Below are 12,472 nucleotides of genomic sequence, written 5' to 3'. Positions count from 1 at the left end.
GTTGAATCAATTTCAAAGGAAGTTGCTTACTAACAGTGAGGTAGTGCAGTATCAAATGCTGAGTAATGTAACTACTTAAACTTAAGGAAAAAAAAAAATCCTCTTCTTCTAGAAAAGGTTTTGTCCTTTGTCTCCCCTGCTGGGGACAGACAATAACAGGCAGGGAAGTAACTCGAGTAGCTTACCAAGATTCAAAAAGGCCACTTCCTTCAATTGAGGAGTTTCTGGTCTTTCTAGAGAAGCTGTAAAAGTTTTGCTAAACCCTGTGAAAAATAAATATATAAATGGAAACAAGAAATACCATCTGTTACAAGCCAAGTATATATAACTTTATAGATCAAAATTTCAGCAGTGTCTATATACCCAAACAGTGATATTTTAAGACCGTTTTACAGGCTTATCTGCACAGATGGATTTACTTCATACTAAACAGTGTTGCTGCATTCATAGTAGACCTTCACCCACGCAACACAGTTCTCTGGAGTGAGGAAACTGGCCACACAATGCACAGCCTATGCTCATGCTTAAAGAAGCATCCCAACCATGAGCAAACCTGTGTAAGGATACCACCCCCTGCAAACAAACAATCAAAACCCATCAACAACAACAACAAAAACCCACCACTAAACACTTTAAATAGGTGAGTTTCACATTTTGGTGACCTTTCAATTGATTTTAAAAAAATTTCAGTTCGATTGTGTTCTATTGCTACAGTTTCCTTCAAGATTTGTTTAAACATACGCAAATTTCAGACCCTCCTTGGTTGCATGGGCTTTTCATCAGCACAACTATGTATTTTATTCTAGGCTTGCATCAAACTTCCACCGGCATCCAGTAGGAATGACATACATCTCTTCCATTTTCTCAGTCTCTCAAAAAAGTTAGAGATTAAAAACAGCTAAAGAGAAAATGACTGATCTCCGTGCTGTGACATCCTGAACACTGAATGGTGTCATGATCAGGACGCTACTTAATACTGCATGAAAGTTCAAGGTAACAAACGTCCACAGTCTACAGGACCACCACGAAAAAACATGAGTCATGCTTTAGCAAATCATCAAGGGGACAGATTTTTGTTCCTGATCATAGCACAGAAATATGCTTTTGCTCTGCTGAAGAATAAAGAAGTGAGATCTCCAAGATCAACACTGATGCTGAAGGTGAAAGGTTATCTAAGAAAAATAACTTTTCACACAAGATATCAACTGAAGTTTGCCTGAAATGAATCAGCATACTTCACCGCCCTATTCTGTTGCTCGCCAGGCTGAACACACATGTAAACTAATACCATCAACTGCAGAACCTGTGGCATCACTTCTGTGTTTACCCTACAACAAGAAACTGAGGGGACTCCTGTGGGGGCAGCATCCTCTCCCCAGCCCTCCCTGACCTGACCTTTCACTCATCACCCTACTCAGACGACAATCATCAGCAGTGTCTGCGATGGACGTGTCTGGTTGTGATTGCTGAACCAGGCTCACAGTGGCTCTGTGGGAGACAGCACGCACTCACCACACATGGCTGATATGCAGATAGAACCAGTAGTCAGACATCTTACTCCCTGAACAGGGGACAGCCCCGAGCTTGTTAAGCAATCCTTGCACAGCAGCCGCCTGCATGCCAGGATCTTCCCCTGGAGCAGGGATGCCTCTCAAGGTTACTCCTCAAGGTTGAGAGATTTCTTACTTGCCACAGATCTGGATGAGTAATAGCCAGCTTCTTGAAACTTTAATCTTGGAAGACTGAAAGACTTATCTGCCAATAGCTTGCTAACTTGCTATTCAGTATTGAGTGATATAAAGGAGTTATTGCACATATAATGGGAGGTGATTCTCCCCCTCTACTTGGCCTTGGTGAGGTCACATCTGGAGTACTCTGTCCAGTTCTGGGCTCCCAGTTCAAAAAAGACAGGGATTTCCTAGAAGGAGTTCAGTGGAGGACCACAAAGATGACAAAGGGCCTGGAGCATCTCCCTCATGAGGACTGGCTGAGTAACCTGGGTATGTTCAGACTGGGGAAAAGACGACTGAGGGGGGAATCTAATTAATGTTTATAAATATCCAATGGGAGGTGGGAGAGAAATGAATATGGGCAGGATCTTCTCAGTGGTGCACAGCAACAGGACAAAGAGTAATGGCCTAAAATTTGAACATATAATGCTTTAGACATAAACAATTGGCCAGAGGGTCCATCCTAAACCTTGAGACTCAACAGGAGGGTTTTCCTAACTGTTTTGTCAGACTTTATTCTCTGTTCATAATCAAGTAACCTTGTTATCACAAATTTGTTAAGTTGAAAAAGCTGCTTTGTTAAATCACTACTTATAGCAACAAGACACATTGCTGCATCTCTCCTACAAGTGAAGTGTATAGCCTCACCTGCAACACCTCCTCCAAGTGAAAGAGGGAAGCTTCCAGAACTAAAATCATTTGTCTTCAAAATGCTCTGATATTCTGCTGCTTGTACACATCACCTCAGGAGCAGTCTTGTAACACCCTTCCATGACTGGTGATTCTTACATGAATCTACAAACAGCTCTGCACCAACAACTCCACTTCACAAAGATCATTTCAGATGCAGCTGGTCAGCATCATTATTTATCCTCACTCTGTTCCTGATACAGATATGGATGTAATAAGGGCCATGACTGACTCTGAGCAGTGCAGTGCCCCTTCAGCTACACATGAAGTACATACACCAGAAGAGGCCAGTCCTTTGTTGGAGATAAGTAGCAGCAATAATGCAGAGTACTGTCACACATAAAATGGACTGTTCCAATTTGTTAATGCCTTCGAGAACCAAAAAAATGCAGTTTGCCCAATCCCACAACATTCCAGCAGCAAAGTAACATGTTAGTGCAACCAACTCATGGAAAGTTTCCTCACACAAGAGAGCAAAAACTTAAAGCAGAAGAAGCACGTTTTCCACTTGAACATGGTTGCCCCATGCTATGCAGCTTCTCACCTAAGATATAATTCACCTCTCTCCTCCACATATCAAATGAGAAAGAAATCTTGCCATTCACAAGTTTTATGCTCTGATCAGAATAATGTTATTATTTTCAAGGAAAAAAGCAGATTTTAAAATTAAGATCTAAAATACCACTTACACAGCTACTGTTCGTAAAACCAGTGGGTGTTGTGTTGCACCACTTGCTGTGAAAATGACATGCTGAACTGGAACTCTAAACACACATTCAAGCTAGGAGCTGCTGGTTCTGTTTTCCATACAAATGCCTCATGGCATCAGTACAACACACCTGCAGCTCCCACAGATTTCATTGATGTTGTTTGTGCTCAGCATGTCAAAAAATCTGGCTAGAAGTAAGGAACCCAACTAATAACCACTCATGAAGTCACTGGTTTGAAGCCATTAGCTCAGCATCAGGCAGGAAGTTTAGAGCAGGAAAGATGAGTCTGCAGACAAACGCAGCTGCAGTCTTTAAAATATCAGCTACAGCAGTTTATTGTCTGCAGATTTCGGTGGCTGTTTGTTTCACAAGGCATTCTGTCACTCTTTAAGCAAAACGTCATTCTCCAAAATAAAGTAAGAATAAATTAACAAGTCAATCTTACCTTTATGTAAAAAATATATGGAGTATGATATTTCCCCAGGAATATCCGAAGGAAGACTACAACACACACACAGTCCTCCTAAGAAGACAAAAAGGAAAAGGAAATTGACTGTTCACAGTGCACAAAACTAAAGCAAAACTGTTTCAAATTAGAAACTAACAATAACAACCTCTCAAAAAAAAGTAACAGTTACAGACATATTTACCTAGTGAGACACAGTAAGGGAAAAGACAGGAGGCAGATTGGCACAATGGAATTCAGAGTTCTGACACGACCAGCTCATTTTAGAAGTAGCACATTTTTAGACCTTGTCAGTAAAAACCTTGCTTGCAGCCAGAAAACTGACCAAGCCTTTCTCTCCACAGCCTGCCTTAATATCTAAATATTTTCTGTTAAGCAACTGTCAAATATGCATGGAACACAGCAAAACACAATTTGTTGACTTTCTAAACAGTAGTTCCATATTGGCAGCAGCATGGTATGCTAGTAGAGCTTTCTCACTAAAAATCACTGGCACTTCTTTTTCCAGTACAAGGAGCTATCATCTCTTTCTGTGCAGGACTGGTTCCCTCTACTCCATCCACCTTAATTCCAAATCAGACTGACAGACTTTTGATTCCATTGGGTGGTAGCCCTTCACCCATCTCTTATGAAACTTTAATCCACTTTCACCAATGCCTGGCAAGCTGCTTTGGCATTCATACCAGAAACAGCTTCTTAACCACATTATCCCAATACAGTTGGGAAAGATAACTGTAACTGTTGGCTTTTTTTTTTTTTTTTTTTAACCTTTGCTGAAAGTTTATCACTTAAGACAAAATAAATATATAAAATTAACAATAAACACTCTTTTCTGAAAAATAAAGGCTTGTATATACAAGGAATACACACATACATACACAAAAAGTCACAAGAACGAAAAAGCACAAGTACAGAAGCACAGTTACCAAGGTATTCTACTTGGTTAAACGCTTAGTACTTCAGACCACAGCCTTGGTACAGCTGCAGAAGCACACCACACTTCTGGGGAAGGTAAATCCTTTCCTGAGCTGTCATTTTTTTATTCTTACCTGACTGAATATTGTTGGGAAGGTTGATACAGTTTTGCTTGAATATTTGAGTCATTTAAACAGACAGGGCATGCTGCCAGAGCACTTGGCATCTCTCAGAGAATGCATAATTTTTAAAATAGCAGCATCAGGACTCATGAGGAAGACTGGAAAAGCTCCAGCAATCCACAATGCTGATTTATTACCAACAGCTCCCTTCCAACTGCAAATGTCTTTCTTCCATGCAGGAGGCTACTATATACATTGTTCTCTAAATTGTACAGCATGTATATGGAAGTCGACCACAAAAAACAGTGGCTATGGGGAACTGTTAATGAGACGTATATATTCAACACCATGAATATCAGTAGTGAAATATCAGTAAGTTGAACTACACACAATAGGAAATACCAAATGGTGCTTTGTTAACACAGATGAAAACATAAACGACTCAAACCAGCAACTGTCCAAGCAGTATTACACCTGATACTGTCTTGACAGACCTATTAGTGCAGTCAAAGACTAAGAACACGAGACAAATTCTTTTCTTACCCTTACCAGTGATCTCTGCAAATGAGAGTTGGGGTGTGTAAATGCAGGGAAGGCTTGTTTTGTTATCCTATTGCACCTATATGGTAAAAGCTTTCTGCCTTTGCATAACCAAGTCTCCTATACTATCAACTTCAAAATCTACTGCAAACAGATGAGCCACAATGTCAGAAGACTCACATGAATACATACTTGGACAGACTCACATCTTCTCAGAAATAAAAGGGGGGGAAAAAATCTCAATCACAATAAAGAAAAAAAGCATTTAAAACTAATGCTTTAGGCAGCAGCAAGTTACTGCATTTGGCAGTATTGGCAGTATTAAGAAGACAACAATTACAGCTCTGCCACTTCAGAAACAAACATCATACCACTGAAACAGTAAGTCTCACATGAAGTACACATGAAGACAGTTTTCTGTAGGAACCTTAACTTCACATTCTTGATTCTGATTCATGCAGAACAGATGTGAGGCTGTAAGAATTTCTCAACATGGTATTTGAGCTGCACAGTTTGAAGATGACGCTGCACTTGCACATTTGCCTAGTCATACTGGCACAGGAGTGACTCGCTTCGCCTAACTTCAGCCATCCAAGCAGCTCTCATATAGACGTCCTCTACACAGCTAATGAAGAAAATATGGATAGAAGCAACCATCCTCTGGAGATGCCTATTTCTCTCCATAATTATAGTCTGAATGCTTAGCTTTTAGGCAGGTAAATTTTAGTGAGAGTAATTCCCAGTTTATGCCATCTTCCTGTTTTTTTCAGAACCAAACAAATTCAACTAAAAGGTACTTCTGAAGTGTTAAAAGAAAACTTTACAGTCCAGTGCTGTTTAAATAACAATTGAACTCTGAACACACAAAGTTAATTCCGAGACCAGAATTATTTGATCTCAGCTAATCTGGAATAAGAGATCTTATCTGGAGACATTTTGTCTTGTGTGTGCTAAGTAACAGGGCTACTTCCCTGTTATTGCAGAAGTTTGAGAAAGAAAGAGTGATTTATTTCAGAGTTCAGCTTGGTGGTGCTCAATAACAGAGGAGAAATTACATTGAGTATTTCATTATGAAGTTATGCCAATTGTTTTCTGCCAGGGATATCTAAATGATACAAATAAGGATATCAGCATTAACAGCTGAAGCATGCTAGCAGCTCCACAGAAGGCACAGTTCGTGCCTCAAAGAGCCTGCAGTTGTCTTGTAAACTACCACAAATGAGAAATACAAAAGGGAACTTCAGTGCAATTACCCACACTGTCCCTCAACAACTACATATGGTCTGAGTATCAAAACCATTTTTTTAAATTGTCTTTGCTCAAAATGAATTGTACAATGCAATCCTCGCTTTCAAACAACATTCAGCAAGGAGCCAGATGCAATGAAGTGACTCAGGAAGTGTAACCGTCAAATCATGTTTTACATTAAGCACAATGTTCAATTTGTGAAAGGTTCCACAATGAACTTGAATATGGTGTTGACTGATGGAAAAAAAAACATTTTACTTCAGGGTAATCAAATAAATGACGAGAGGGAGGCAGACTGAATTTCATCCTGGTCTAAAAGGTAGTGCTAGAATCTAAAATAACCTTAGCAAACCGCAGCTTTAAAAGGAAACACGTATACACAAATCAATAACTTCTTCCATTATTGTACATGCAGTTTGTATATGAAATGCAACTGAAAAATACTTTGTCTTGCTAACAGAACAAAATTAACCTAACCTGTATTTGGTAAATGGAAATGTGGCTTTCTCTTACCTCTAATTCCTTCCCTCTAATCTTTTTAACTGTATCGTCTACCTTTGTATGAAAAAAGAAAGCCATATTTCACTTTATTTGCACTAATAGGCACCTCAGTACAGCCTCAGCAATTCACCTGCATGCATAAAAGCATCCTTAAAAAGCAAGATGAGAAAGCATTTCTGCAACACATCACACCTCTAGATAACTCTGCAGACCATTTAAAGGTTAATCATACACCATCTCTGCTTGGCCGTATGGTCTAATTTAGAAATTGAAATTGCAGGCATCTGTGATGAACAGATGTCTCTTGAGCCCAGTATTTAATTAAAAAAAAAAAACCATCAACTCATAACATGCATTAGGATGCAGGGAAAGTCCTAAATCCTAAAGGTTTCAGGAACATCACAACATATACATATCAAACCATTAAGTATTATGTCCTACATTTAGTATCACATGCTGGACCTGTTTTGCTGTATGTACACACTACATCAGTTCTTTGGACCTAGGCTACCAGAAAATTTCTGGATGACTGCTTTATTACTAGTGTTAATATATAAAACCCAAGTTAGTCTCTAGCTCAACTTGCCATGCAGCTTTCAAAGGGTAAATAAACTCAACAATAATAAGTAGTGCACAATTGCTGCCTTCTCCTCAGTTTTATGTCAAGTATAATCTAAGGACTAAACAAATCTCACACTTGTATAAAAAAAACAAAAAGAAAAAAATGTATATAACGTCTTAAAAAGAAATTCTTAGTTATCAATTATGATTACACTAAATAACAATTACATGTGGAGATCACTGTATTATCACAAGATCTGTACTTATTCATTACCTGCTTTACTTGTAAAAACCTGAAGATTCAAAGACTTGGATGGAACATCTCGGTCTTCACAGTCATTGTATCCAAAATTCACAAGTCTAGGACCAAATAAAGATCACTACATAAACCAGTTCTTCATCCAAAGGGATTTATCACAACACAAAGACCATGAAAACAGTCATAATGTAATGAAAACGTATTAATTGAATTATATTCAAATATTCTCTAATTAAAGTTAAGTCAGGCTTCAACCAATGATCTCAGTGTTGCCAGAAATGAGAATCACAAGGCTGCACTGTTAGTAGAAAATATTTTTTAATACAACTGCATGAACTCCTATTCATTTATTGCAGTATAATCCAACCATTCCTATACTTGAAATGTCAGTTAGTTCTGATGAAGCATCCAAAATCCAGTAACTCATCGTGCCTGAGAACTTGGAAGGTTTTGCAGCCCAACTGCACCATTCTTGTACCTCCAAAGCTACATTTAAGTCTGCAAGTAAGCACACCAATTTCAGTGCATGTACTTGAAAAGGAAAGGATAAAATCACCCTCACATGGATCCTATGTTACCATGACATTCTTTTTCAATCTCGTGCTGACTGTACTTTAATGGTTTTTCAGGGAATAACAGAACATCCCAAGTTGGAAGAGACCCACAAAGATCATCAAGTCAAATTTCTGGCTCCACATAGACCTACCTAAAAATCAAACTCTACATTTGTGAGGGTTGTCCAAACACTCCTTGAACTCCAGCAGCTTGAGGTTGAGACCACTGCCCTGGGAAGCCCATTCCAGGGCCTGAAGACCCACCAGAGAACCTTTTCCTAATATCCAATCTGAACCACCTCCCCTACTGCAGTTCCATGACATTCCCACTTTCATATCTTTGAAAGAAACAAGTATCATGCTTCCCACACAGAACATGCAATAGAAAAGTGAAGTCCATCTGCTTTGGGTTGGTTTTTATTATCGTTTGGGATTTGGGGGGGTTGGGGGTTTATTGATTGGTTTGGTTTCCCTCTGCCCCTCCCAAAAAGATTTTGCTCCTATATGGATATTTACCCTAGGTTTTCTGAAAGAACTTATATATATATATGCACACACACATACATGTGTGTGCGTATGTATAAAAATATATGCATATATATAGCATTGAAGCTCTTAAAAGACATGGATTTTTTTCAGTACTAACTGTAAAGTATATAGTACTCATTCATGGCAACTTACATGTGCAGCAGCACTGTACTGAGCTTTCTGAGATGCTCTGTTCAGGATGTAAGACAACTACCTTCAGTTACTGATACCTGAACTTGTAGCTTTCACTTCTATTTTTATTGATGAAGGAACACAGGCCCTTCTGAAACATAAATTCAACCGCGTGTAGAAAGATGAGAATGAGATGAATATGACTGAGTGACTATTCTGACTAGATCTTCCTCACTTCAAAGGAAGCTTCAAGGAGACAAGCCCAGATGCACTCATGTGCACTGCAGATACAGACAGAATCAGATGTGTCTTAGCCTTTGAAACTCCAGGCTGCTTGGAAATAGAGTAATGGAGAATAAAAAGAACACAGGCACTGCCTCATGGACAACAAAAAGGAGCTACCAATATGGTTAACTCCCCAGTAAAACATGTAACAACAATTAAAAATTGAGAGCCTCCCTTGACAGGAATCTCAACATCACTACCACAGCGTGTCCAAGAATGAAGCAAATCCCTTTAAGTAGGTACCAAACACTCAGAGAAAGGACGCTTTAACCTATGGCAAACTCTCCAGAAAAATCATTCTCAAAAATTGTACCAAAAAAGCAGTCAAGGGCGGAATTGTATTTTACTGCTGTCCTTGAGGAAAATAAGAGGTTTGGACATAGTGTTCCTATAATTGTTATGTATCAGTCCCACACAGGTAACTCCAAACTCAGATACATGGTTCTAACAGTAAAATTACCAAGGTTTATAAAGTATTAGACCATACATTAAAAGGAAAACAACAACAACAACAAACTTACTTTACTTGTTTGTCATTTACAGAAATATCCAGCTGTGATTCCAGCTGTTAAAAAAAATAAACATGCCATTTACTGAGGTCAGTTTAATTACTGAATTATGATTAATACTTCATCCCAGTGAAATGTGTCACACACATTTCAACAGATTGAACATTTTAACAAAGAAGTTTATCTATTCTCTAATCACCATCACAAAAATCAATATGAAAAGATATTCTTAAAAAAAATATATATATATATATATATCAACTGCAAGTAATTTGCTTTAGAGTGAATTTCAGCTGCTGGGATGGAAGTATATTACCAACTATATGTTCAGTAACAGCAATTTTTATGTTCTGCTCTCTGCCTTTTGATAGCTAAAACTGTCACAGTAGTCCAGGTTTTGTCCAGTGAGTTTGATAACCTACTTTTCAACACTTGAGTACAGTATCAGCATAATGTAATGAATGTCACTTACTTCTAGGTCAGTAGCTGTCTAGTGGCATTGAAATTACCTTACTATGGCATAACCTGAATCTGAATGTATTTTTGAAAATAATATTAAACAAGGACAAACATTCTCTCTCCCAAAAGACAAATCCAAAACCAGTCTCCCTCAGCAAAACCATCTACTACTGGAGATTATACAGACACTGAGATTGATCTCATTATTAGTGTTTGGAAAACAAAATTACAACCAACTCAAAACTATTATATAAAAAAATACTGATGACTTACTGTTGAGTTAAAATTTTCATCAGGGTAGAACTGGACACATCTTAAAATACTCCTTGATTCCTAAAATTAAGAGGATATGTTTTATAGCAAATAAAAAATTAAGTATATCTCACAGACTGAAAAGTGCCTGGACAACCCAGTGTTCCATACACGTGCTTCTTTGCGAACAAATATGTAGAAATTAGGGGACAAAAGAAGACATTAAAAACCACATATAACCCTCCACAATAACACTCTGACTAGCTTCCTTCCTGTCCTAGATCATTATCTACCAATCACCTCTAATTGCGTGGGCCCTCACTTGAAGCATATCTCATACACACTCTCTCTCTTCCTCCAGTAGGTTAAAAATACTTTTCCACAGCTACCTATACAGAAAAAGGAACCATAGCTGGCTTTAGTTAGTTTGAAAAGGGTATCTCAGAAACAAAACCAGGAATATGTTTCACCATCGCAATTTGCTTCCTGTTATTTCCTAACACACATATTTGGCGGCTAAGAGGTGAGAAAAGCAGATTTTCATGTATGCAGAATGCATCAAGTGCAAATAGTCCTTCAGTCAAATTGAAAAGAAAAAAAAAAGTGAGGAACTTGGGCATTTCTAGCCACGAACTTGTCCTCATTTGGTGTACTCAACGAGTCTGTGTACTTTCTAAACGTGAACTCTCTAGAAAAGAGGGAATACATTCACCAGTTTTTAGTAGATTTAGATCTTTTGAACAGAGGACTTCTTTAAAGCAAAGAGAACTACCAAATTCACCAATCTTTATAGGAACCACTGAGACCATCAGACTTTGTGCGTGCACACAAACGGCAGGTAAGGCAAGTGTCGCTTTTGATTTGGGTTCTTTGAGACAATGACAATAAAGACTGCTATAATGAAAACCCAACTCAGGCTATTATTACCCCATACACTCAAAGCTTTGCTGCCATGAGACAAACAGGAAAAAAACTCGAATGACATTCAGTTCACCTTTGGAACAATGTAGAAGAGTCTTTGTTCTGTCATATCCCACTGTGCCCAAATGAGATCATCTGCAACTCTGGCTCTTGGAAGCTGACCTGAGTTCTGAATCACCTAAAAGGAAAGAAAGAACATTAGAGGTCATCAAGCATAGTTATGTACTGATGATTACACACAGAGTTTGCTTTAAAGAGAAAAGCAACGGCAGAAGGGCTTACGTACTATGGTGCTTGAAGGGAACATGCCACTTGCTAGCAGCAGCAGAATCGCCTCTGCTACATGCAAGATGCTCAAGTTCAAGATCAGTTTTCAGGGTATTCCAACTGTCAAATATTCTGAGATATCCTTGACTACAAGAAATTCACCGCTTTTGCTGTGCAAAGTGCATGAAGAAAAACAGATGTCACCCTTCATCAAAGAGAAGGAGTGAAGAGTGAAATACCACAGCCAGTTGAGAACCAGATACATTAACTATTTAGGGAAGATGGCTTAGCTCTGGAAAGGATTTCTAACTAGAACCTCACTCATGACAGAGAGTACTGGTAGCAGCATACAAGCCAGAATTTTGGACAATTTTTAGAATCACAGAATCACCAAGATTGGAGAAGACCCACAAGATCACCCAGTCCAACCACCCGCCCATCACCAATACTTCTCACTAAACCATGTCCCTCAACACAACATCCAAACATTCCTTGAACACCTCCAGGCTCAGTGACTCCATCTCCTCTCTGGGCAGCCCATCCCAGTGTCTGACCACTCTTTCAGAGAAGTAGTATCTCCTAACATCCAGCCTGAATCTTCCCTGGTGCAGCTTGAAGCCATTCCCTCTAGCCCTATCACTAGTTACACGAGAGAAGAGGCCGACCCCCAGCTCACTACAACCTCCCTTCAGGTAGTTATAGAGAGCAATGAGGTCTCCCCTGAGCCTCCTCTTCTCTAGACTGAACAATCCCAGCTCCTTCAGCCGCTCCTCATAAGGCCTGTGCTCCAGACCCCTCACCAGCTTTGTTGCCCTCCTCTGGA

At 39.0% G+C, this 12,472-nt stretch overlaps 1 protein-coding gene across 10 annotated transcripts in view; it reads right to left on the bottom strand.

Annotated features, from left to right (window-relative positions):
• Nucleotides 1-12,472, bottom strand: part of GSAP (gamma-secretase activating protein) — a 61,642-nt gene that overhangs the window by 37,031 nt on the left and 12,139 nt on the right. For all 10 annotated transcript variants that reach the window (XR_005847407.2, XR_005847411.2, XR_005847408.2 and 7 more), the window contains exons 9-14: nt 11,456-11,560; nt 10,483-10,542; nt 9,763-9,806; nt 7,758-7,843; nt 3,576-3,653; nt 186-263 (exon numbers count right to left, since the gene is read on the bottom strand). Coding sequence is in view for 3 of the 10 variants with exons in the window: in XM_415969.8 (XP_415969.5) it covers nt 186-263; nt 3,576-3,653; nt 7,758-7,843; nt 9,763-9,806; nt 10,483-10,542; nt 11,456-11,560 (451 nt within the window). In the remaining 7 variants the exon portion in view is untranslated. The remainder of the gene's footprint in view (nt 1-185; nt 264-3,575; nt 3,654-7,757; nt 7,844-9,762; nt 9,807-10,482; nt 10,543-11,455; nt 11,561-12,472) is intronic.

This window comes from Gallus gallus, chromosome 1 (genome assembly GCF_016699485.2).
Source record: "Gallus gallus isolate bGalGal1 chromosome 1, bGalGal1.mat.broiler.GRCg7b, whole genome shotgun sequence".
In the NCBI taxonomy this organism is placed as follows: Eukaryota; Metazoa; Chordata; class Aves; order Galliformes; family Phasianidae; genus Gallus; species Gallus gallus.
Note: the sequence above shows the minus strand (reverse complement) of the source record. Positions and strands in the feature narration are given on the sequence as shown.